This window comes from Rissa tridactyla, chromosome 8 (genome assembly GCF_028500815.1).
Source record: "Rissa tridactyla isolate bRisTri1 chromosome 8, bRisTri1.patW.cur.20221130, whole genome shotgun sequence".
NCBI lineage: Eukaryota > Metazoa > Chordata > Aves > Charadriiformes > Laridae > Rissa > Rissa tridactyla.
Window position 1 is genome coordinate 17653623 of NC_071473.1, and position 24794 is coordinate 17678416.

A 24794-nucleotide genomic window follows, 5' to 3' on the forward strand; every position below is an offset into this window, starting at 1 on the left:
TTTGCCCAGGTTAGGGGACGTGAGATTTGTCCTTACTCCACTCTCGGCCTGATGGGGAGGATGCTGACAAGCTGTGTAGAAATGTCAGCTTTTATGTATTACTGCAAAAAAAAAAAAAAAAGAAAAAAAAAAAAAAGAATTTTCCTGAATTGCACTGTAGGTTGTAGTGGGTGCTGCATGTGAAGCCTTTCCATGAAAACATCCCGTCTCCTCCTCCTCCTCTGCTAGGCTTCTTCGCCTACACCTGTGGCTGCGTCATCGTGGTTGAAGACCTGCACTCAGGATCACAGAATCACTGGCTTGGCCACACAGAGGAGATCTCTACGCTCGCCCTCAGCCACGACGCCCAGGTAGGAGAGGCTGCTGCCGCCCCGGGATGGATTTTCTCTGTGTCGCTTTGAGCTAAAGGAATGTCACAGACTAAAATCCCATTTGTCCGTTGCTTCTGCCTGCTGCATGGAGACCTGGGGTTATGGAAATACAATAAGTGTTTTTGGAGCCTAGCTCTCCGTTGTGGTGGCGCAGTGTGACAGTGAAGGCTGCTCCCTTCCTGTGGGAGATGCCACCGCTCCCTCCTGCCGTCAGCTGAAGGCTGTTCTCGCAGAATTTTCCCAACCGCATCACTTTAATTTGAGACTAATAGTTGCTAAGACTAACTGATGAAGTGTTCTCTTAATTATTTACCAAGGTCTCAGTGACATCGTATTGTTCTGTTAGGTTCTTGCCTCTGCCTCGGGAAAGAGGAGTGGAGACTCCCATTGTCAGATCCGCATCTGGAACGTCCAGGACGGGGTTTGCACAGCAAGTCTCTTCCATCACGAGACGCAAGTACAAGCCATGGCCTTCTCTCGGGATGACAGGTTCCTCGTCACCCTAGGTGAGGATACCCAAACGCTGGGTGTGGGTGCAGGAGTGCACCCTAGAGTAGCTCATGGGAGGAAGATGTGTAATACCTGCGGGACGGGTACCAGGCTCGTGGGTATGAAGCTGTTGCTCGGTAGCCTCGGGACAATGGATAACGCAGCATGTAAAACTGCAAGAGATCTCGGGTCCTCCTGGGAGTAATGACCACACGCAGAGCCACTCCTTGCAGCTAAACGCGCTTCCAGGGCGCTGTCAGCAGCGTTTCGAGGGGAAGCACGCACCCTCTGCGTCTCGGCCACAGGCTCCCTCCAGCTCCCCTTCAGTTCTTTCTCATTGCCCCAGCTAGCTCATTTTTCTCGAAGTTACATCTTTCTCCTGCCTCACTATTGCTTGTCAAACCTGGGTAAATAGTTTGCAGTTACTATAGGTAGTATCCAAAGGGAAAAGCCTTCTTCTGGATTTCTTATTGCTGCTGAGGTGGAGTCGCATAGAAGTAGCCAGGCTTCAAACTGTGAGCCTCCTGCCAGGCGGCGATGCCAGCACAAGCCGGACGCTCAAGCTGTCTGTTTTGTTTAGGCAGAGGACATTTAAAGGACAAATATGCAATTAGTAAGTTCTTGTTTTGCATGAGAGAGGACCTGCGGAGCAGGCAATTCGCTCTCTCTGGGCTGGTGAGTCTGCCCTTGGAAAAAAGCAAGCTGTGCTGGAGAGAAAGAGCTGTGTGCTCTCCATGGAGCAGCGTTGGGAGAGGAGCCCTCCTCCTCCTCCAGCATCAGTCTGGGCTGCGGAGAAAAGCCAAAAGGCTCCGCTGTGGTTGTGGAGCTTGGGAAAGGCAGCAGGAGAGCACTGTCCTCCGGAGCTGTCTGGGAGCCGGGGATGTCTTGCCATCACTGAGGCCAGTGCCTTCTGCTGCCACCCAAATATGGTGGCTTCCATCCACAGTCAGCTCCCATCTCAGCTTTGACCTCAGCAAAGGTGACATCCCTTTCTTACATCAAGACTGTTGTTAGCCCGGACGGCAGAGTATCGCTGGAGGGCTTGTGTGGGGCATACGTTGAGGTGTGCAGTAGCTCCTAAGGATGTAGAAACAGCAGAGGACCTGCTCTGCCTGCTGCAATTCCCTACCACGCCAGCCATCAGCCGGTTCAAACGCTGGCTGCAGACCCTGCTGCGGGGCCAGATTTGTTACAACCTCCAGCACAAAGCGTCCTCTGTCCTCAGCTTGGATGAGGACCCATCACATCGTGCAGCTTTTGCTGAGCACGCAAGGAGCCGTGTCCATGCCTGGGACAGTGTTCGTGGCACTTGTCTCCAACCAACTGGACAAGGGGGCGACACAGTTGATGGGTGCGTGCAGGGTGTCTGCTTGCGAGTATCCTCAGGCTGCAGGGTTTCCTCCTACCCTCTTTCATGTTCTACCTAGGGGACTACAGCGACCAAACCATTGCTCTGTGGAATACCTACACTTACAAACTCATCTCATCGACTTGTATCTCGGAGCCAGTCCATGACGTGGCTTTTAGTCCTTTTTCTCACAGAGACCTGGCCTGTGTGGGGAAGGGAGCCATGATGTTTTGGCTGTTGGAGCAGCAGGGAGCTGATGTCAACCTCAAGGTAAACTTCAGTTTTACCTTCTTCTAAAATTTCTGGTCAGCATCTCTGACTTCTAAGCTTCTGGTGAGTGCGATGGAGGCTCTGCCTCCACAAGTCTGTGAGAGCTGATAATTTCTCTTCATTGAGATCACGTTGGCTGTCCATGAGTGGCTTTCAGTTGTATTTGAGGTGTTAACTGGATAAACTGAGGGTAGGAGGTTGGGTTTTTTTTTTTCTGATGTAGGTAAGCACCATATTCTCTTTGATGTCTCTGTTTTATGTGCTCCGACAGGTTCATCGGGTCCCTGCCCCGGACGTGCTAGGGCCGGTGGAGCTGACCTCTCTCTGTTACGGTGATGACGGTCTTCTCTATAGTGGGACCAACTCAGGCCAGATCTGCCTGTGGGACACTGAAACTAATTGCTGCTTTATGACATGGGAGGCCGACGAGGGCGAGATCGGTGGGTGCCAATGCCCCGGGCGTCTGTCAGGGCTGTAACAAATTCTGTGGGAACTTGTTAGGAGAGAATAGCGGTGAGCTTGCAGGGCTTCCAATTTCAGCTGTGCTCAGAAAACCAGTTTGCTGTGTCGGATACAAGATGCGTGGGGTGGCAATGGATCTATGTTTCCCTGGATTTCCCTGAGTTTCTTTGTTAGAGCTGGGGGGGTCCACTTACACTCTGTAAAAACGCTGGGTATTGGGCTGTAAAAGACCCCAGCTGCCCTGCCCGGATCAATCAGTGGCCTGGCTGTCAGAAGCACGCCTTGGGTGATGGCTGAGAGTGGCGGATATTCATGGGTGCCCTTTATTCCCCCGTGGCGTCCCAGGCGTGCTGGTGTGTGGGCGCGACAGGCTGGTGAGCGGCAGCAACACGAAACGCATCCGCCTGTGGGCAGTGGCCGCCGTGCAGGAGCTGAGGCTGAAAGGTGCCGATGCCAGGTAGGAGATCGTGGCCCCGGCGTCCCCACCGTGCTCGCCCCCATCTCCAGAACGCTCCGTGCTCTTGAGATGCTCTTCCCCTTGTCTGGCAGCTCCCAGGACCTGTCTGAGAGGTGGCTTTTCAGGCACAGACAGCGGCTCTGCCTGCAACCGTGCTGCTCCTTGTTGCTCTTCATCCTTAGCTTTTCCTCTCCATCCCGTGACTGCTGATTCTTTCTGTCTGGATCTTTTTACTGAACTTTTGCCACCGGTAGCTGAACCCTCTTAATACTGGAAATGAGGGGAGTTTATCACGCCTGAAGTTTGTGTCGGTGATTTGTAGGAGCTTTTTTTAAGAGAATTTGTGAAAACATATTGCCTTTGTTTCTTCTGTCATGCTATTGCATCCCCTGTTTTCTTTCTTTCCTATAAAAGATGGTTGCAGCGCAAATGTAATGGTAGTCACTGTTGAAGGTACAGGAGCACCTCATCGAGCCATTTAGCTGCAAATACACGACTGGGCTTATTAGAAAATTGCATTTAAAGGAGGCAGAGTGGCTGTTCCAAAAGTCGAGCCAGTCCCTCTCGCATCCTCCTTTCCCCCAGGTCTAGCTCAGTCCTGCTAGAACATGAGATTACCCTTGACGGGACAATAGTCAGTGCAGCCTTTGATGACTCTTTAGAAATGGGAATTGTGGGCACCACGGCCGGAACGCTGTGGTACATCAACTGGACGGAGAGCACAAGCATCCGACTAATCAGCGGCCACAAGAACAAGGTTAGAGGGGCTGGGCCGGGGTGGTTCGTCCCACGGAGCAGGGAGTGCCGTGTGCGCTCTCCGTGCTCCGGGAAGCGTGCTGGGGCTGCAGAAGCATTCCCTGGTCTGGCCGTGGGAGATGTCAGGCAGCTGCAGGGCTCGCTAGTGTCGACGGGACACACGGAGGAGTCTAGAGAGAACTCTGCACCCTGAGGAGTCTAATTTCAAGAAGTCTGAGCTTATCTGCTCTAGCCTCAGGTGTTTAACAGCCTCCGCCTGGGAGCAGCGCTGGGCCTTTCTGCTGGAGGGGGAGAATGTGTTTTGCAGTCACTAAGGCTTCATTCCCGAGTGCTGCCACTGCTGCCTGCTTTCCGTGCGCTAGCTGGGCATTCATACTGGATAATGTTTTCTTTGCCTAAAATGTTTAAAAAAACAAACAAACAAAAAACAAACAAAAAAACCCCACCAACAGGTGAAGAATGACTGGTTTGAATCTTGCTGTTGCTCTGGGGTACCTTTATGCTACAGAAAAAAGATTTCAAATGGTAGAGGAGAAGGTATTTTACGTACGCCTATGTTGCGTAGCACCTGGTTCTAGCTTTGGGGTTAAGTTTACTGGTTTCCGTTACAAGCCTAGTTGTCAGCCCAAGATTTAAGCACAAAACCAAAGCACCCCACCTTCCTTTAGGTCTGGGGCTTCTTGTTTGGTGTGTCCCATGAGAGGGGTCCTGGGGGATGAGAGGGCAGAGGAGCTGATGTCCTCCCGGCTGCGGCATTTGTAGGGCCCCAGTTCCCCATCTCCATTCCCGCTGCAGGTGACCGAAGTGTGCTTCAGCCCTGACGAGACTCACTGTGCAACGTGCGGGGAAGACGGCAGCGTGAGGATTTGGTCTCTGGGCAGCATGGAGCTGGTGGTACAGTTCCAGGTGCTCAACCAGGTAATTGTTTGGGGTATGTCAAGCTTTTCGTCTTGGCAGAGGGCACAGTCCACTGCTTGGGATTGCAAGGACTGCTGTGCCTTAGTGGAGAACACTAAAGTTAGAGAAATGCTTGCAGGTGGAGCTTGTAGTGTGCTTGCTTGTCTTCGCTGTGTCATTGGATCTCTGCCCTGGTTGCTTTGCAGAGCTGCCAGTGCCTGGCCTGGAAGCCCCATCCCGTCGTTGCATGGGGAGCTGAGAGCCAGCACGTAGTGGCAGGCTACAGCGATGGCACCATCCGCGTCTTCAGCATTTCCAGGACAGAGATGGAACTGAAAATGCACCCCCATGCCGTTGCACTGACGGCAATTGCCTACTCCACAGACGGTGAGGCTGCCCATTGTACCAGTGGGGAGATGTTGCCTTGGGGAGTGCGGCTTGGTTACCCTGACCTCCAGCTGCTCTCTGTGCTGCTGACCTGCCCAAAAACCTGCGGCCAGGGAGAACCAGAGAACTTGTGTCAGAGCTCTGGTAGCTGCCAGCTGCGTGTGTGGTAAATGGGACACAGGAGGTGTACTGGCAATGGTATAGCGAAGGGGTTCGGGTACAACAAACATGCCTTTGTGTCCTCCTGCTTATAATCTGCAGCAGCTCTTCTTCAGTGCAGTGTTTTAGTGGGTGTCTCCGAGACATCTCACCTTACCCAGCCCTTGACTCAGATGTTCCCAGCTTCTCACAGTGTTTGGGGATGCTGGTATCCCGCAATCTTGGGCTTTTCTGCTATGGGCTTTTTCTTCTACAAGAAGTGTCCCATTCTTTTCTCTCCTCTGCCCACAGGAGAGATGATCCTATCAGGGGGCAAGGACGGGCTCGTGGTTGTCAGCAGCCCTCGCACCGGAATGACCATCCACATCCTCGCTGAGCACAAAGGCTCCCCCATCACTGTCCTCCAGTGCACCAGGAAGCAGGTGAGACCTCCCCCTCTGCCCCAGCGCTGCGCGGGAGCAAGTTCTCTGTGTGTCACTGCAGCAGTGTGGCCGGCTTGGTCAACAAGTTTGCTTCGCTGCCTCTCGCCTTTCCTCTTCAGGCCCCCATCCCTCCCAGTAACTTCTCTTCAGTTTTTCCAGGGATATCTTCAATGGGGTAAAGCCGCGGGCGTTGCAGGTGCGATCCCAAGTGACGCTGTGCCTGCGGGCGGGGGGACCTTTGGTGGCTGTTGTAGACACACTTGCACGCAGGTGTGATGTGTGCCTGCGCCACGGGCTCTCGGAGAGCAATACCCCTTGAAAGCAGCCGGGCTGTGAGCTTTCAGCCGCTGTGCCCCCGGAAAAGGGCTCAGCGTGCTTGCCCCGCATCGCTCCTTGGCAGCCTGGCCTCCCGTGTGTAGCTGGCTCCTCTGTGGAGCTAGGAAGACTTGGTTGTGCAACAGCGTGATGGTTTTAGCATCTCCTTTGTCCTTCTCTTCACGGAGAGTCTTTTTCCTTCACGCAGCAGAAATGGGAATAATTTAGCCTAAATTCTCAGGCTTTAAAATCATCCATGCTGCAAGGCTGTGTTCCCTGGTAATCCTAGACTTAGGATCTCCTCCTCGGTTTTAGGTTGAAGGACTTTGTTAGGGGACACGCGATATCTGCCAGCACTCCCCTGGGAGATGTGCAGATCTGGAGGGCGTTCAGGGGAAGGGATCTGTGTTGTTCCAGCCAGGTGCTCACCCCTCTTTCAGCAGCCTCTTCTGCTGGCACTTTCAGCCCAGAGCGTACCACCGGTTCCGATACCACGTCCTATTTTATTCTAAGGGACTGTAATGGAGGTTAATCCTGGCGGTGATCCCCTACCGCATAAGGCCTGTGTTCCCACCAGCTCTAGCAGCAGTTTTATTCGAAGCTTCTGTACTGCCAGAGTTAACAGCGTTGTTTTTATCTTCTGTAGTACCGGGACTTTGGGGTGGAAGGAGGCGAGCTCTGGCTGGCCACCAGCTTGGACCGGCGGGTCAGCGTCTGGGCCTCCGACTGGCTGAAGGATAAGTGTGAGCTCCTCGACTGGCTCAGTTTCCCGGCTCCTGCTGGCCCTGAGGTGAGCGTGGCACCTGCCAGCCCCTGCCCGCTCGTGGCATGGGTCTCGGCACCAGCTGAGCTGGAGGAGGGATGCTTCAAGGCTCTGAGCGGGATGGGGCCAAAGAGAGTGTGTGCTTAGGAAAGTCATCTTCGTAGTACCTTGTCAGTGCACATTCTTGCGTGTCGAAAGGCAGCGGGAATTGCAGCAGTGCCTAACCCCTGGGAAGCACTGACTTTGTAAGCGCGAGGAATCAAAAACTGCATCTGCAAAGAGCTGACACCCTCCTGCCACGCAAAACAGAGCACAGGCAGCAGCGAGTGCAGAGCGCGGAAGAGAGATCTAATTATAAGCGTGCTGCTAACTTTGACACTCCCAAAGAGCATGAATATTCAGAGCCAGGAGCCCGGTCCGGGGTTCACAGAGCCACATGCTTGAGCCCTGCGTGTTTGTGATGCTTTGCAGAACGCTTGGGCTCTCACCCAGGTGTGGGATTTGGGCAGCGGGACACCTGCTAGAACAGGAGGAGGGTCTGTATCGGAGAGGATGTGGAGATGGTCCCCAATACAGGTGACATTGGCATGCAGAAGGGAGCTGGGTCTTTTTTGGGGAGCAAGCATAGGTGCCTCAGCCTGCCACCCTCAGGGCCAAGCACCGTCCAGCTCCGTACAGCAGTTGGGTTCTGTCAATGTTTCTCCTGTTTGTTTCCAAAACGATGGGTTTCCTCTCCATGAAGGAAACTCACTACAGGTCTCCCCACAGTGAACACGGGAAGGATTCATCTTGCATCCACCACTAAAGGTCTATCTTCTGGGCCCTATTTTCTTGTGTTAAACTGATCCGTAACCCAATCCCGCTTTCGAGCCCATATAGCAATAATGCCTTAGTGGAAATTCAACCTGTTGGAAGCTCATGTGTCCCGCTCCTATGACAGTAAACAATTTGCTTCAGGTTTCCATGGATGCTCCCTGCTTCTTTGCCGTGAGAGTGTCTGAGATGGCAATGCAAGAGGGAGGAAACAGCCTCCATCATACCAATTTCCCACTGCTTGGACACCCGCAGCCCAAGGGCTGGTGTCCCTCCATGCTCTCCTTTTGTCCCCACTGTGTCGGGCTGGAGAAGCTAACCTCAGTTTTGTTCCCTTTGGTTTCCCCCCACCAGGGCCTCGGCAGCCTCCCACCCAGCCTGGCCGCCTTCTGCCCTTGGGAACCCGGTACCCTGGTCTACGTCGGCTTTGGGATGCAGAAGGAAGCCCTGTTTTACAGTCTGCGCAAGAAACAGGTACTCGTGCCCCTGCAGCTGCTCAGGGGAACAGATTTTCTTCTCAGAAAGTCCTAGTCTGGCCCAGGTAACTGGTGAGCGGCAGGGCCCTGCCCCTGCCTCGGGCTGCGTCTGGGCAGGCTGCCAGTCCCTGCTGCTGCCCTGCCGCCTCTCCATCCCACTGGAGGGGAAGGTGTTCGCTGTCAGGAGCGCTAACGATCTCTAAATCTTTGAGTTGAGTCTCTGCAAAGTCAATGCCTCTGGCAGGTTTCCGAGCTCGGGGAAGTGCTGTGCATCTGTCAGCCTCCCCTTTGAGAGGAGCCCTTTACCCTCCTAATGACTCTCCCTGCAGCAGCTCTGGTCTCCTGCCTGCTCGTTTCTGAGGTGCTGGTGTGTTTCTCTTGCTGGAGCGCAGGTAGTTGAGAAGATCTCCTTGCCGTACTTTGCCACATCGCTGAGCCTGTCTCCTGCCGCACGCTTCATGGCAGTCGGCTTCAGCGGTGAGTACCAAAGGCCCTGCTGCCCAGGCTGCCTTGTCCCCAGGTTGCCTTTGGTGGCGAGGGATCTCCCCTTCTTCCTGCAAGTGGCGGGGAGAACCAAGTGCCTTTTTTCCTTTAAACGAGAGAGACATGAACCCTGGGAGCTACGGGAGCAGCAGGCTGGGAGTAGCTGCCCTGCTCCGGGGCAGGGTATGTGTTGGGCAAGGAGAAAGCTGTGGAAGACTCATAGGTCAGGAACAAGATGCATCAGCTCAGTCCTGTTTGTCAACGAGCAAGATTTGTCACTGGAATGACTCCTTGGGGTCTGTAGGGCTGTCTTCATCTCCGTTTACGAGTGAACAGCTCTGTGGCTGTGTGAGCTACAGCCCGGGAGGCACAAGGGACCTTCCCCCAGCACTGGGATGGTCAGCACCCTTCTCCTGTCAGGGCTGCTTTGCTCCTGTAGCTGTTTGTATCTGTTTGCACTTCTGTCCATCCTGCTCTGACAGCGACTCCTGAGAGCGGGTGAGCTCCGTGCCTGGCCCAGAGCTGCAGGAGCCCAGGGCCGGGCACTGCAGGGGGGTGCGCGACAGCAGAGCTGCATCTGCTGCTGCAGTGTGAGTCTGACACAAAGTGTGGAGCTGCCCTGTCCCGCTCCCTCCCCGTTATCAGCTGTTAATTGCCTGCTTGCTTTGCCAAGAAGCCCTCTCCTGTCGCTCAGCATATTGACTCAGCAGGGGCAAGAGGGCCCAGGGGGTGACTGCGGATGGTGCTGATGGCAGGGACAACCCCCAGGGCGCTGGAGCCCCCTTTCCCCGGCATTGAGCCCCCTCCTTTCCCCACAGAACAGCTCCTGCGGCTGCTGCGCTGCCCCTCCAGTGAGGCGCAGGACTACGCCGGGCACGATGACACTGTCCACCTCTGCCGCTTCGCCCCCTCCGGCCGCCGCCTCCTCACGGCCTCCCACAGCGCCGTCCTCCTCTGGGAGCTCACGGCCAGTTGAGCCGGCAGGCCCCTGGACCGGCAGTGCTTCTCCAGTGGGGCAGCCGGCCCCCGGCTCCCCTGGGCCGGCCCCGCCTCCTAGGCGAGGCCCCAGCTTAGGCCCCAACCAGGCCCCAGCCTCACCCTGTGCTCCCCGCCTGGGCTGCGGGGAGCGGGCTGCGGCGGGGGGCCCGCCGGCCAGGCCCGGCCGGTTGCGCGATGTGTTTTACAGACTCCATTTGCCGTTTTGTTTTGTTTTATTTTGGTTTTTATTAATAAAACAACGAAAGCTGAAGCCGGGAGGTGCGTGTGTGTCTGGGGAGGGGGTGGGTGCTGTGCGCCGCCCCCGCCCGCCAGGGGGCGCCGTTCTGCCGGCGCCGTTCTGCCCGCGCCGCTCTGCGCCGCCGCTCGCTGGTGTGGCCGGAAGGGGCGGGGGGAACGCGGCAGTGGCGGCTGCGGCGGCCCCGGGAGCGGCGGCGGCGGCGCCGCCATGAAGCGGGACGTCCGCATCCTCCTGCTCGGGGAGGGTAAGGCGGATGGCGGGGGGGACGGGGTGTGGGCCCCCGGGGCGGCCTGGGACCCGCCGGGTGCCGCCCGCCGCCGGGAGGGCCTCACCTGCGGGGGAGGCCGGAGGGGAGCCGTCTGGGCCGCCCGTGACAGGGAGACCTGACCCCCGCCGTGAAGGCGCCGGTAGCGGTGCCGTCCAGCCGCCGTTTCTGGCGGTTCCTGCGGGCGGGGCCCTTCCCGTGGGTTCCCTTCAGCAGCCCCCGGGCTGAAATGCCGAGCCGCTCTACCGGGCTCCCCGCAGGGCACGGACACGGCCGGCCCCGTCGCCGGCCGGCTGCCCCGCCGCGTTGCCCCGTGGCTGTGATTCACGCTGGCTGCTGGCTCCCATCGCCGGGCCGGTGCCAACTTCTTCCCTTTCTTTCCTAGCCCAGGTGGGGAAGACATCTCTGATCATGGCTCTGGTGGGCGAGGAGTTCCCCGAAGAGGTGAGTGTGCTGGGGGAGCCCTGGCCTGCTGGGTGCGCTGCCAGGCAGCGGTGGGCTGGCTCTGTCCCCAGAGGCACTGGCCCGAGGTGGGGGTGTCCAAAGCACACAGCTCCTTGGAGACTGGTGACAGCCACGGGGATGGTTTTATTGAGCTTAAGCCTGCGAGGACCACACAGAGCTCCATCTGAAATAGCGTTGGCTCCAGTTTGTGCTCTGATCCCTGACTTGGGGCGCCATCTGCCCCGGGGAGGGGTGTAGGTACCTCCCAGAGCCCTGCTCCCCGCTGCTGTGGCCAGCACACTGGGGCTGGGGGTCTCTGCGTCCACCAGCGCAGCAGCCTGTGGGGCCCAGCCTTGCCCTGCATGGCAGAGCTGTTTGCTCCCCAGCTCCGGCCTTGCTCTGGTGGCAGCAGCACAGAGCCCTTGGAAGGGGCTGAGCCACTCTCCCTGCCCTTCTGCTTGTGTCTGGGGACGCGCCTGATGCTTTGAGCTGGGCCATCTGTGAGGAGCAACGTCCAGCCTGCCTGTATGTGATCCTTGGGGCCTCTGGCTTGGCAGGTCACTGTTCCATTGCGGTTCGGATGGGGAGTCAGCATTGGTATGGCCGGCCATGTTTGCCCTGTGCTGTCAGCTGGCTTCTCCTACTGCCCACGAGCAGATGGTGCCCTCTGTGATGTTTGCGCCGGGGAAGCATCAGCTCCGGGGGCTTGGGGGAGGACCGGCTCCATGCAACTTGCCATGCTCTCGCAGCAAAGCCCGCACAATCAGCTTAGTGCTTCTCCCAGCTGCCAAGAGGTCAGGCCGGAGAGCTGGGGGAGTGCTGAGGGCTTATCTCCGGAGCTGTAGCGGAGGCGTCAGCGCTGACTTGTCTGAAAGCTGGCTTCCCTGGCAGGACTCTGCGCTATCAGGAGCTGTGTCTTGAGGGAGGGCTCAAGGCTGGGAGGCAGGTGGAGGTTTCACCGCAAGGACACTGTGTGTGAAGACTGAACTGTAGTAAACTGAGCCGTAGCTGCAGCCTGGTGGGCCCAGAGTGATCTGTGATCTTGGACCTCATCCCACCTGGCAGGGAGGGCTCTGGGCAGCGGTTGCTTGGGGATCTGAAGTCTGTTGTCACCCGTCCTCTCAGTTGCGTTTGGTATGGCTGGCTGGAACAGTCTGCTGGCTTTGCAGGTGCCCCCTCGTGCGGAGGAGATCACGATCCCGGCTGATGTCACCCCCGAGAAGGTCCCCACACACATAGTGGACTACTCAGGTAGGGTCTTGTCCCTCTTCGCGCCCTGCCAGCCTCACTTCTCTCCTCCTCTGCCTGGCTGAGGGGAGTGGGAAGGAGTCCCTGCTTGCCGGGGGTGGTTGGTGATGGCTCTCTTCCCTGTCCAGAGTCGGAGCAGACGGAGGATGAGCTGCAGGAGGAGATCGCTAAGGTGAGCAGGGCTGGACGAGAGTGTTGCAGGACAGGAGCTTGCGGTGCCCATAGGCCTGCAGCTGGCAGGTGACACGTGGCTGCTCACTCTCCCCATTAGCCACCCAGAGCTGCGCAGGCAGTTGGTTATCTGTGGATTAATGCTATCGGTTTGTTTAGAGGTTTGTTTAATCCTCCTCTGTCTTGTAAGCTGTCGTATGTGGCTTGTCCTAGCCCTCCGGGGAGCCTCCAGAAGGAGAGCAGTGGGGGACAGCTCGCTGCCCACCAGGAGGTGGATGAGGCTGCTGAGCAGCTGATGTGCTCTTAGCCCCGGGATGTTCCCGACGGACTCAGAACAGGGGAAAAACAGTTGGTGATCTCAGGCGAGACCCCCCTGCTCCCTACATTAGGCTCCTGTGGCTGCCTGATGAAGCAGTGGCACAGAGGAGCCATTTTGGAAGCTGGAGCCCCAGAGAGCACTGGGAGGGGAGGGACAAGGGCTCCCACATTCCTCAGAGCAGCCGTGGAGGAATAATCCAGCCGGCTGGCTGCGGGGGGGCAGCTGCTCTTCTCTGCCCTGGGATTAACCTCAGCTCTGCACAGAGGACCTCTTGATTACAGATATTAAAACTCTCTCTCTCCTGTGTGTCTCATGTGAGCAAAGCTATTTAATCCCTCCACCTCGGTGGCTAATGGCCAAGGAGGTGGGCCGGCAGGCACGGGGGTCCTGCTCCCTCTGCCCAGACAGCAAGAGTATACAGAGGCTTAAAATGGCTCTGGGAAATCCTGCCTAAACCCTTGTGTGTCCTCGGGATTAGCACTAAACTCTCTCCTGAAAGGGCCAGTGATCCCTCCTGTCTGCTTCAAATAAAGCGTTGGTGTCAGTGCTGTCTGCACGGGGTTGGGGAGGGGAGGAGGGCGGTGGCCACTGGCCTGGCACAGGGTATGGGCAGAGCCATCGTGGGGGGACAGTGAGGTGTGGGAACCGGAGCCGGGTGTCAGGCGTGGAAGCAGAAGTGCTCAGAGCAGCTCCCTGGACAGGGACTGAAGCAGAGGAGCGAGGCTTCTCTCCGAGCAGCCCCTTGTAGAGCTTGTGTTGACAGCGGGCAAGTCGTTGCTGTCGGAGGGCGTGTGTACGTGGCCACGCTCACGTGTGCTTGGCCACTGCTGCTGGGTTTCAGTGCAAGGGCCAGGGCTGCCTGGCCGTGGGGCTGGCATGTGGCTATGGCAGGGCTGTGCCTCGGGCTCGGGCTGCCTCCCCGCTGCGGTGGGTGCGCCACAGGGACCCTCGCTCACCACCCTCTGCCGCTTCTCTCTTGCAGGCCAACGTGGTCTGCGTGGTGTACGATGTCACCAAAGAGGCCACGATCGAGAAGGTAATGGGAACCCTGCGGAGCCCCGAGTGGCCCTGCTCCGGCAGCAGACCCAGAGGGTCCTATTCTGCTGCCACGGCTTTTTGGTGTGGGTGGGTACTGGTGGCCCCCAGCCCTGTGGGCATTTGGGGATTGAGACCCCTGGAAGCAGAGACAGGCTGAGCACAGTCCAAGCTTGCTGCCACGCTGGCTGTTGTCCTCACTTGCTATGGGGCAACAGGCTTGTCACATCCTTCTGCTGGTATCCAGCATTCCTTGGTCTGCTCTCCCTGCTGGTGCGGGGGAACGCCAGGGAGCAGATGGCTGCCGGGCCCTGCTGGCTGCCACGGCGCCTGTGCTGGGAGCTGTGCTGGGAGCTGTGCTGGGAGCTGCCTCTCCCTCCCCAGGCAGCCCTGACGGGCCTTTCCCTGTGCTCACCTTTCAGATTCGCACAAAGTGGATCCCCATGGTGAACGGGGGAGTCGAAAAGGGCTCCAGGTACCGTGTGTGGTGTGGTCCGTGGGTGCGGAATTGGGGGATTCTGGAGGCTGCAGGGTGCCCACCACCCTCTTGTCCTCCTGGGGTTACTGAGATCAAACCAGCTTTGCAGTGGGTGGCCAGACCACTTGCAGGAGAAGGACGTGGGGGCTTTTCTCCCTCACAGATCTAGTTGAGGCAGAGGGCTACAGGAGAGGGTTCCTTCTTCCCTTGATCTCTTCTCAGCCAGGCAGGGAGAGGAGGCTGCCAAGGGAGTATGGGAGCACAGAAGCCGCAATCTGTGTGTGGATTTCTTAGGCAGAAGGCTGCTGTGCTGGATTAAAGGCTCCTGAACATATTGTTGCTGGGTGAAAGCGTAAGCGGGATCAGGCAGTCTGTTTCTCCAGATGGATGCTCCCAGCCGTGGGAGGCAGGAAAGCTGCTGTGGACCTTGCAGAGGAGGGTGGGGAGGCTCCCCAGCCTGCTGCCCGGGAGCACGAGAGGGGTGGCCTCGTTCATCCTCTCTGATACTCTGTCTTTCTTCCCTAGGATCCCCATTATTTTAGTGGGAAACAAGTCGGACCTGCAGATGGGGAGCTCCATGGATGTCATCTTGCCCATCATGAACCAGTTCTCAGAGATCGAGACCTGCGTGGAGGTGAGGGAACCGGAGGGTTTCTGCAAAGCCTCCCTGAGGGCTAGGAGCACTTGTCTGGCGTGAGCCAGGGAGCCTTCGTGCTTGTGGAGATCTGCCCTGCTAACGTTGCTCTGCGGAGGTGCCCCTGTCTGGGTCTTGGGGGCCTGTGCTTTAGGCTTTCTGTCCTTTGTCTTCCTTGCAGGGAGTAGGTTTCAGTGTCTGCCCACTCTGGCTCTCTAGCTGTAACTGGTGTTGGCTCCGGGGCTCTGGAATGGGCACAGCAAAGCCAGAGCATGAGCAGGAGGTTTCCTTTTTGTTTTTTTCCCAGTGTCAGACAGACACTGCTCTGTGCTTTGATGCTCAACTTGTCTGGCCTGGGGAGCCTATATCATCCTCCTCCTGCTCCTTGTCACCGGCCCATCGCCTGTCCCCGCTCACAGGGTTTTCTCTTCCTTTGAATCCCCAGTGCTCTGCCAAGAACCTCAAGAACATCTCTGAGCTCTTCTACTATGCCCAGAAAGCTGTGCTGCACCCCACCGCCCCCCTCTACGACCCAGAGGAGAAACAGGTGGGAAGCACCTCTCGCGGCCCCTGGAGCAGTCTCCTTCCCGTCACAGCGCTCTGGCCTGGTGCAGTGCTTTTGCCTCTGCGTAGGAGGGTGGAAAGTTTGGGCCAAGGCAGCCAGAACAAGGGGAAAACGGTACCCCTGGGGGGAGCTGATGGAGGGGAAAATACCCATCTCCCATGCTTAGCGCAGCCAGCTGAGAACATCCAGGCCAGAGAGATATGAAAAGACCAGGGGTGTGTTGGGGTGGAAGTTCTCGTGCTCCAGACCATGTGTTAGCCATGGTGGGAAGGGTCTAGGAGAAACCTTCCTTGTGGCTTGTCCTGCTTCTGACTCCCAGCTCCAAGGTGGCTGTGATGCTGGACCAACGCAGGAAGGGAGCCCCTCTGCACTTGGGGTTTCAGGAGGCAGGAGGAAGGGCCGGGCTGAAGGTGCTGCCCTGTTTTTGTCACCGTGGATGTTCCCTTGCAGCTGAAACCTGCGTGTGCAAGAGCACTGACCCGGATTTTCAGCCTCTCAGACCAGGATAACAACCAGATCCTTAGTGATGATGAACTCAACTACTTCCAGGTAGGCCCAGCTGTGGAGCTGAGATATTCCCCAGTCCCTTGTGGAAAGCCCCTGGGGTCCCTTTTCCTTCCAATACCAGGCAGAAAGGCTGCCCCTCTCCTGACACAGCCGTCGTCTTTGCATTCAGTGCTTCTGAAGTAGTACAGCTAAAGCACCGTAGGGTGCATCTCCGAGCACATGAGGATCCACAGGTCTTCTGTCTTCACTAAGCTTGGGCTGAGTTTGCTCTACAGTGGGAAGAGCAGGAAACTGGAGATATTGAGAGTCATATGTTATTGGGATGCTGAGGAGTAGGGTCTAAACCTGTAATCCCTGAGCTGGGTGGATTTTCTCTCCTAGAAACACCATCTTCATGCCGGGGGAGAGAGATGCTAGCGAGACAGAGGGTTGGGCCGTCTGTGTGCTTTGCTGATGATGACCTTCTTTCTCTTGGGAGGTAGAAGTCCTGCTTTGGAAACCCACTGGCTCCTCAGGCTCTGGAGGACGTGAAGATGGTTGTGTGGAAGAACACCACGGACGGGGTGCAGGACAACGGCCTGACGTTGAACGGTAACAGCACAAGGGCTCTGTGCCCCTTCCCAGCAAGGGATGGAGGGACCCATCTCCTTTAGCACATTGTGAGGGGCCCTGTCCTCAGGCTGAGCCTCCTGGCTCTCATTCCAAGCCTAATTAGTCCCTCTTGTCAAAGCAAGCCTGAGCCTGCTGTGGCTACTAGAGCTCTCTGTCCAAGCAGCTTGTTTTCCCAGGGAAAGCGTGGTCCCAAGGAGTGGATCCCTGAGGCTGAGTGCTTGGTTGGCCCCACTGTGTCCCTGATCTCTCCCGCAGGCTTCCTCTTCCTCAACACGCTCTTCATCCAGAGGGGCCGGCACGAGACCACCTGGACCATCCTTCGCCGTTTTGGGTACGACGACGAGCTGGAGCTGACGGATGACTATCTCCACCCACAGTGCGTATCCTGCCATGGAGTGGGGTGGGCAGGGCGTGACATCCCCGTGGTGCGCAACTGGGGCGCCCCAGCACCTCTGCTGGCTCCTTTCTACACCCTGAGATCTACTGCGTTCCTCAGCTGAGGCTGAATCCACACCCTTAGCTCATGGTCAGGTTCATACTCCTTATCTTCCCCTCTGGGCAAGAGCTGACACCCAGGGTTGGCGACAAATACAATGGGCCTTGGAGCTGCTGACTGTGCTGCTGGCTCTGACGTAGGCAGGCAAGGAGGTGGGGAATGCAGGCCTGTCCCTGACTTCCCTTGACATCAGCAAGGGGTTTTTGAAGGCTGTTCTGTCTGTGCCTGAGCTGAGGCAGAACGGTTCTGTCAGGAGCAGCGAGCTGTCAGCATTACCCTCCCGGCTGATTCTGCAGCTGCTGTCTCTTCTCTGCTCTCTGCCACCCCGGAGGTGGTGATCTGGCAGTAATGAAAGGGTTTGGCTTGTGAGCTGCCTCGTCCTCTCCCCAGGCAGCAGGCTGCGAGGGGAGGCGACTGGGCCCGTGCTGGTGGAATGCACCCCAGGGGTAGTGCTGTGCCCTACTGAAGCCCCGGGCACGAGGCAGAGCGAGGGCTACACCGTGTCCCCGGCTGCTTGGGCAGCGTGGATGTGCTGAGGAGAGGTCACTGTCACCCTCGAGGCGTCCCCAAGGCAAGGGGCTGTGTTGGGGAATAGCCAGGCCTGGAGACAACCGCTGGCCTTGAGCAGGGAGGGAGTGGGGAGCTGCGTGCTCTGGGGTGAGATCTGGCTTGGCCAAAGACCCGCTCACATGCTGCCCTTCATTCGGGGCTTGAGGAGGCTCACTTGGCTCTCTTCCGACAGGTTCCGCGTTCCTCCCGGCTGCTCCACGGAGCTCAACCACTTGGGCTACCAGTTCCTGCAGCGGCTGTTTGAGAAGCACGACAAGGTGGGCGGCGCGCGGTGGAGCTGCCTGGGGAGGGCATGCTCTCAGCCAGTTCTGCACATTTGTGTGCTCTCCTGTCCACCCCTCTGTTCCAGGGAGCAGACGTAGTGGTAGTGAAGGGCTGTCCTCTGCCATGGCGCTCCCTTTGCGACTTCTTGCCGAGGCTTTGGGAGCGGGAGGTGGCCACAGCGAGCTGTAGGTGGTCTGATGGCACGGCGTGTCTAGGCCATGGGGTTGTGGTCGCCACCCTTGACCAAAGGGCAGCCAGTAAGATTTGGGCCTTCAGGGAATGGGTCTGAGTTAACATCTAACTGGTGTAGCCCCTCATAGTGCCTGGCTGCGGCACGCGGGGTGGCAGGGAAGGCCAGACACAGCTGCCAGCCTGCAGCCACGGACCAGGCATAAGCATCCGTACAGCTGCCAGCCCTGTGGAGGGGGTGCCAGGCTGAAGGGAGGGAGAAAAAGCAACCGATTTGTGCCATACTCTGGCTTTTTGGAGAGTGGGAGAGACGGGGATGTATTGGCTCCTCAAGCACCTGCTTGGACTAGTCCTTCAGATGCTGGTGTGCACCTGGGATATGGCAGCTCTGTGGCCACAGGGAATTGCAGCACGGAGTCGATGCGCGTCCCTGTGTGCCCAGATGCAGGCAAGTCCTCTGTGGCCTGGCCCCGTGGCACACCAGCCCGAAGGTGCTGCCTTGGCATGTGGTTAGCTGGTGGCCAGTGGCCCAGTGGCTGCATACAGACCTTGCCCTGCAGCGTGGAAGGCCGGGCTGGACCAACGCAGGCTGCTGTGGGGTGGCTGGCCCCAGGCAAGCTCAGGGGTGAGTGTGGACGGATCCTGCCCGGTAGCAGGGCTGGCACTGGTTCCAGCTGCCATCGCAGAGCAGGATCAGCCTGTCTCTTGTGCAGTGACGGGAATCCCTGGGGCACAGGCTCTTTGCACGCTCGCGCAGCTCTGGCCTTGCTTGCAATTCATTTCTGCCATGGAAAGCATCCCTGTGTCATCCTGCAGCAACAAGCAGGGTGGCTCATTGTGCTGGGGACCCTCTCTGGAGCCCGAAAATGCTTGCTGTGGCTGCAGAGAGCTGCCGGTGCATGCGTGGGCTGTGCCCCACCTCAGTTGCTGACTCCGCTCTGTTTTGGCAGGACCAGGATGGAGCCCTCTCCCCCACAGAGCTGCAGAACTTCTTCAGCGTCTTCCCCTGCGTGCCCTGGGGCGCCAAGCTCTACAACACGGTATGCACCACTGATAAAGGCCTGCTTTCCCTGCATGGATTCCTCTGCCAGTGGACGTAAGCTCAGTCCCTCTCCCCTGACTTTAGTCACATCGCTTAGCCCTTGCTGACCTTGTCGGCTTCTCGGTGCGCTCTGTCTCTCCAGGCTTGTGGCTTACCTGGATGTGCGGCACTGTCTGGAGTGCCTGGGCTACTTGGGCTACCCCATCCTCTCGGAGCAGGACTCCCAGACACAAGCCCTCACGGGTACGGCCATGCCCTCCCCTCCTGTCGCGGCTCGGCTCCGTCCTCTCGCTCACCCAGCCTCTCTCCTGCCAGTGACCCGGGAGAAGAGGATCGACTTGGAGAAAGGCCAGACCCAGAGAAACGTATTCCTCTGCAAGGTCCTGGGAGCCAGGGGCGCAGGCAAGTCCGCCTTCCTGCAGGCCTTCCTCGGCAGGAGCCTGGCGGTGAGTGGCTGCTCCCCTCTCCGGCCGCGCTGCAGCAGGGGGTCCCGGTGGAGCAGGAGGCAGAGCTGGGAGGCTCTTGAGCGATCTGCTGCGTGACCGCACCTCCCTGCCCACGGCAAGGCCCCAGCGTCCCAGCAAAGGGCTTCACACCCTGCTTCGTGCTGTTGGTGCCGGTTGCTGTGGCTCTTATGTCCTTAATTTTGCTTAAGGGCGTGGGCTCGTTCCCTCTGCTTGTCCCCAGGATCTGGAGGGGCTTTGCCTTTCCCGGGTGATGCTGGCTTTCCCTGCTGGTGACAAACAGCCGCACATCTGGTGGCTGGCCTTCAAGTGGCTGTTACGCCCCAGGGGCTCGGGGCAGTGTGAAACGCTCTCCCTCCTCCAAGCACTGCTGTCTGAGATGGCTGTTTTATTGGTGGTAGGCCCAGAGGGAGAACCCAGGAGAGCCATCCCTCTACGTGATCAACACGGTGCAGGTCAACGGCCAGGAAAAATACCTTATAGTAAGTCAGGGAGAGGAGGGAATCGCTGCTGCGTCTGGTTCGTGGCAGGGCTGGGCTGTGTCCCCCCATATTGCTGCAGCGCCATCCTGGCACCCCTGGCTGCGGCTGTGGTTGTGCTGGCACAGTTGGTGCTCTGGTGTGAGAAAATCTCCTTGAGACGGTGCTGTGCCACGTATCCTTTCCCTTCCTGCCCCAGCTGTATGAGGTCAGCGCCGACTTGAAGTTCATGAAGCCGTCGGATGCAGCCTGCGACGTCGCCTGCTTCATCTATGACCTGAGCGACCCCAAATCCTTCAGCTACTGTGCCAGTATTTATAAGGTACCTGGCAGGGGCCCTGTGGGATGTCAGCCTTTGCGTGGCAGCCCCACATCTCCCAGGGGTCGGTCGCTTACGCCTCACTGGCTCTTCTCCCTCCTGCAGCAACACTACATGGACAGCCAGATCCCCTGCGTCTTCGTGGCCTCCAAGACAGACCTGCCAGAAGCGAGTCAGCAGCCTGGGCTCTCCCCGGCCGAGTTCTGCTACAAGCACTGCCTCCCGCCGCCCTTCCTCTTCTGCCACGGCCAGGGGCCACCCGGCACCACCGTCTACACCAAGCTGGCCACCGCCGCCACCTTCCCGTTAGTATCTTTCTCGTGGAGGGGACTCTCGGCTGGGAGCAGAGCTTGCGGGGGGCCGGGGGGGAGCTGTGTCCAAACCCTGCCTCCGCTGCCGTGCTTTTGGTTTGGTTTCTCTCTAGCTCTCGGTGTCGTCTGCTCATCCGAGTCATTGAAGAAAAAGGGCCGCTTCTTGCCCTGCTCGGAGACAGCGGAGCAGACTCGGCTCGCATCTGCCTTGTTTGTGTCTCTGGCGGATTTATTACATAGATCCTGCCACGGGAGTTTTGATTTTTGAAGCTTAAGATGACAAATGCTGAAGGGGAGTAGCCAGCCTTGTTTGCCGAGGCCCGCAGAGGGGGGTGGCAGCTATTTTCTCCTGATGAGGTGAATCATGGTGAAAAAGGGGTCAGTGAAGCAAGACCTCCATTCACACGGGTTCCCTTTGGGGAGGAACCGCACCTGAAAGGGGCTGGCTAATGGTGTAGGGCGACAGCCAGGCCGGTCCCGAGCAGGGGATGGGGGATTTGGGAAGGAGAACGTGTCTGCCTGTGGCATCGAGGGCCGGAGGGGGCTGAAAGCTGTGGGTTGGCGCAACGCCGGGGGCAGAGCCCTCCTGGGGAGAACGCGTGGGTGCATTGGAAGGCAGGATGGGATTACTAGTGAGTGGTTTTCCCTCTAGCTTCTTTTTCAATAAACAACTTTATTTTTAGAGCTGACACTTTTCCCCCCCCCCACCCCCCTCTGCGGTATTAAAATTTAAATATTCTTAATATATCTTAGGGTATGTGGTATAAATAAATAACGGCGTAATGGAGGGCTAGGGATTGGCTGTTTTCCCCCGATTTAGTGGAGAATGAATAATGGATACGTCCTTCCTCCTCGGAGAGGAGCACGTTGATGCAGGCCAGCACGTGTTTAGGAAGGGAATGTGTACGCGCGGGCAGGACTGGGCCCCTTGCCTTCCCTCGCTGCCCTGAGATCGGTGTCTCCGCCTGCACCCACTTCTGGGTCTCCTTGCACTTGGAGTTGTAAAAGCAGCTTGACCTAGAAAGGAAGATACGTACTTCCTTGCTCCTACTAATTATTTAGGTGTTGGTGTGCTATTTCCAGACCATGGGAGGGTAAAGCCACACATCTGTCCCGCCAGCGGGGCGGGAAGCCATCGTTTGGCTTGACGATGATGATGATGAGCAGCGGGTGCTCTGGCTCGCGGGGTGGGGAGCCTCTTGGTGCTCTCTGCCTTCAGCTGGGCTGTGTTCCCCCAGCCTGGAGCTGCACCGTGGTCACCGTCCGTCCCCCCAGGGACACCCCAACCTCCTTCTTGGCCGGGGCTGGGGGGGAGCACTGTGGGCTGTCGGGGAGCCTGGCGTTGGGACAGCCCTCTCTGTGCCCTTCCCTCACTGCCCTCTTCTCTCTTGCCTTGCAGCCACTTGAATGCCGTGGAGCTGGGAGCCGCGTCCTTCTGGCTGCGGGTGGCTCTGGGGACGGCGGTGACTGCTCTGGTAGGGTTCACGCTGTACCGCGTGCTAGCCAAGAACAAATGAGAGTCGCCCTCCCCCCCGTCCTCCCCGTGACACCAGCCTCCCTGTCCCCAACGACGCCCCGGTGAAGGGGCCCTGCCTCAAGCTGGTCCCTGGTGGGAAATCCTCCCTCTCCCCCCAGCCTGGATTGCAGGACCAGTGAAACCGGACTTCCCAGCACCAGCAGGATAGATCCCCCGGCACCTGCCGGTCTCTGCCACCTCCTGCCCAGCCGTGGCCGGGGGCGGGCCATGCAGCTCTACCTGGGGGCTCCACCTCACCAGCAGCTGGAGGATCATCCCCGTCTTTTATTCTGTTAATTATTTTTTTTTTTTGGTAACATTTGTTTTTAAGCTCAAACGCGAGTGTTTCAGTATCTCTTGGGCCGGGTACATCCCTTCTCCAGAGGGCTGTGCTGGTACCCTCAATTCGGGGGTAAGGGGGGGGGGCAAGACTTCCGGAGCCCCTGGGGCCTCCAGCAGCAGCAGAGCTGTGGAACGGGCTCACGGCTTCGGTCCCCGGGGACACACGTCCATCTCCTGTCCCTGGTGCCCTCAGCCAGCACTGGGGAAGGCAGCTGTGGGGGGCCAGGCGCTTACACCCCGCTGTGTTTTGGGGTCCCTCCTGCTGGGACGCTGTGGCTGCAGCCCCCAGCCCCGTCTGCGAGGTGACGGGGGGAGCGATACCCGACACCTCTGGCAGGCCCCTTCTCTCGCTTGTTTCTGCGCAAAAATACTCGGAGCCCTGCAGCGTGCCAGGCTCTCGGCCCGGCTGCCCTCCTCCCCTGCCCGGTTGTGTGGCCTGTCCCCTCCCCACCCCCTCCCTGGCCACCAGTATTCATGGCCACCAGTATTCTCAGCCCCCCAGTAGCCCTGGTGAGCTGGGGAGGGCTGCGAGGACGTAGGGTGGCCGCTGCGCTCCCGAGGGCAGGCTGATGGCCTTTCCTGGCAGTGCCATCGTTGAGCTGGTGCCACGCCATGCCATACGGCCTGTCCTTGTCCTGCTGTCCCCTCGGCAGGGCGCTGGCCACGCCGAGGCTGTCCCAGAGCCCTGGGCTCTGGGCGTTGTATCTCCTGGTACCACTGGAAGCTTTTTCCTCGCTGGCCTTAGCTGCCGGGCAGCTGCCGTGACTTCAGTGCAGTGCAAATCCGGGGCTGGAGTCCGGCAGCGTCCCTGTCTCCAAGTTCCAAAGAGCGAGGACAACCTGTGCCGGTCCCCCCAGCTCGGCTCCCCCCCACCCCTGGGGCTCCCATCCTGCCTGGGGGGGAGCCCAGCCCCGCTCCTGGCTCAGTGACACTCGCTCTTAGGCTTTTGGAGCACACTCAGGGTAGGTTTATTTGCAGGCAGCTGGCGGGGCAGTGCCGAGGCGAAAAGCGGGAGCTGCTTTTCTGTGTGTTTTGTCTATTTTAAACTTTTTACTGTGGCCTGGAGCCGGTGAGGGGGGTGAGAAGCCGCCAGGGAGCAGCCAGCATCTCTTTACGGGGCAGTCCCAGGGCGGTGTCCCCATCCCGCTGGTGCCTGGTCCCCAATGCTGAGCGGGCAGGGCCAGTCGGGCACCTGCTGCCATTGCCCTCGCTGCTGGCCCCTGCCAGGGCCATGTCCCTGGTGTTTCCCTGTCCCCACCCGTGTCTGGTGCTCTGACCCTGCTCCCGGCACCGCTCCACGTCTGGCAAAGCCATACCCTTTTAGGGGGTCTGTTCTCTACATGAAAATAAATTTTTACACACTTTCCTCTCGCCCGCCGTTGTCCTGCGTCTCCTGGCTCCTGCAAAGCCCGGGGCCTCCCTTGGCTGCGGTGTGAACAAGGTGACCCCCAAGGGCCTGGGCTGCCCACCCAGTTTTGGGGACGTTTACAGGGATTTAGGGCAGGAGCTGAAGCCCAGCCCTGGGGGATGAGGCCCAGGGCTCCATGGTGCTCGGGGACACCCAAGCGACAAGTGCCATCCAGTGGGGAGAGATGGGGAAGGAGGTGGTGAGTCCCCGTGTCGCTCTGGTGGGATCTTGTGGGCAGAGGTGGCTGTCCCTGGGAGCTGTGGCTCTGTGTCCCTGTCCCCACGCGGGGTTGGGGGCTCCCCCGCTTCCCTGCAGCCGCCTTCCCCCCGCATGCCCGCAGCTCCGGGGGCTGTGCCACCTCCTCTCCCTGCTCCCGTTTCCCCCTGGCAGCTTCTCCCTCCGCTATTCCAGGCTCAGCCGCGGGTGCTGGGCACCGGGAATGCGGGCACAACTGGGGAAAAGCCTTTTCCCAGCACCTCTCTGGGAGTGGAGACCCTTCCCACCATGGCAAACCAGGGCATCCAGAGGTGCCGGGGCAGGGAGGGAGTGTGGCCGGTACCTCTGTGCCCGTGGAGGAGGCCATGCCAAGGTGGACGGGACACGCGGCGCTCCCTGGTGAGTCCAAACCAGGCTGGGCCCCATGGGAGCAGCACATCCACATGCCGCCATGTGTATTAATAGTGCCGGAGCCGCACGCACCGTGCTGGCGTGTCCCCGAAGAAGGAGCCTGGGCGTTGTCCCCACTGCCTGGTATTGCCGCAGCCTGCTGCCACCCAGGCGTGGGGACAGCCCCGTGCCACGGCCGGGCTGTGAAGTCCAGAGCCCCCCTGGCACTCGCAGTGGGGCTGAGGCCAGGGGAGTGGGGACAGTGCCAGGGCTGGGCCCTGGGGACATGCCACCCCGCATGGGGACCCGGGGGCAGCAGGTCTGGTCTGGTGTCGCTGTGTGCGTCATGTAAAGGGTGCCAACTCACGGTGCCCGGTGCCAGGCTGCCCTGTGTGCTCCGTGCTG

General features: G+C 58.8%; 2 protein-coding genes across 12 annotated transcripts in view; both read left to right on the forward strand.

Annotated features, from left to right (window-relative positions):
• WDR90 (WD repeat domain 90) overlaps nucleotides 1-10117 on the forward strand; it is a 33806-nt gene extending 23689 nt beyond the window's left edge. For 7 of the 8 annotated variants that reach the window (XM_054211021.1, XM_054211023.1, XM_054211022.1 and 4 more), the window contains 13 exons: nucleotides 229-350; nucleotides 718-873; nucleotides 2284-2478; nucleotides 2750-2918; nucleotides 3286-3397; nucleotides 3983-4154; nucleotides 4949-5071; nucleotides 5257-5437; nucleotides 5888-6018; nucleotides 6980-7123; nucleotides 8264-8383; nucleotides 8778-8862; nucleotides 9687-10117. In XM_054211021.1, coding sequence (XP_054066996.1) covers nucleotides 229-350; nucleotides 718-873; nucleotides 2284-2478; nucleotides 2750-2918; nucleotides 3286-3397; nucleotides 3983-4154; nucleotides 4949-5071; nucleotides 5257-5437; nucleotides 5888-6018; nucleotides 6980-7123; nucleotides 8264-8383; nucleotides 8778-8862; nucleotides 9687-9844 — 1868 coding nt within the window. In that variant the 3' untranslated portion in view covers nucleotides 9845-10117. Of the gene's footprint in view, nucleotides 1-228; nucleotides 351-717; nucleotides 874-2283; nucleotides 2479-2749; nucleotides 2919-3285; nucleotides 3398-3982; nucleotides 4155-4948; nucleotides 5072-5256; nucleotides 5438-5887; nucleotides 6019-6979; nucleotides 7124-8263; nucleotides 8384-8772; nucleotides 8863-9686 lie in introns of those variants that run through there. The other variant, XM_054211025.1, reaches the window with a different exon arrangement.
• A 118-nt stretch (nucleotides 10118-10235) lies between these two features.
• RHOT2 (ras homolog family member T2) lies at nucleotides 10236-23745 on the forward strand. Of its 4 annotated transcripts, XM_054211072.1 has the most exons (19): nucleotides 10258-10349; nucleotides 10756-10814; nucleotides 11984-12065; nucleotides 12191-12234; nucleotides 13535-13588; nucleotides 14010-14062; nucleotides 14591-14699; nucleotides 15145-15246; nucleotides 15715-15813; nucleotides 16254-16362; nucleotides 16639-16759; nucleotides 17622-17706; nucleotides 18853-18998; nucleotides 19087-19187; nucleotides 19260-19390; nucleotides 19810-19890; nucleotides 20087-20209; nucleotides 20312-20511; nucleotides 21917-23745. In XM_054211072.1, the coding sequence occupies exons 1-19, from the start codon at nucleotides 10313-10315 to the stop codon at nucleotides 22032-22034; spliced, it is 1854 nt and encodes a 617-aa protein (XP_054067047.1). In that variant the 5' UTR covers nucleotides 10258-10312; the 3' UTR covers nucleotides 22035-23745. The 4 variants fall into 4 exon arrangements, with proteins under 4 accessions (XP_054067045.1, XP_054067047.1, XP_054067048.1 ...); XM_054211070.1 differs by having other exon boundaries at nucleotides 10236-10349; nucleotides 19087-19390; XM_054211071.1 differs by having other exon boundaries at nucleotides 10279-10349; nucleotides 10761-10814; nucleotides 19087-19390.
• The last annotated feature ends 1049 nt before the right edge of the window (nucleotides 23746-24794 follow it).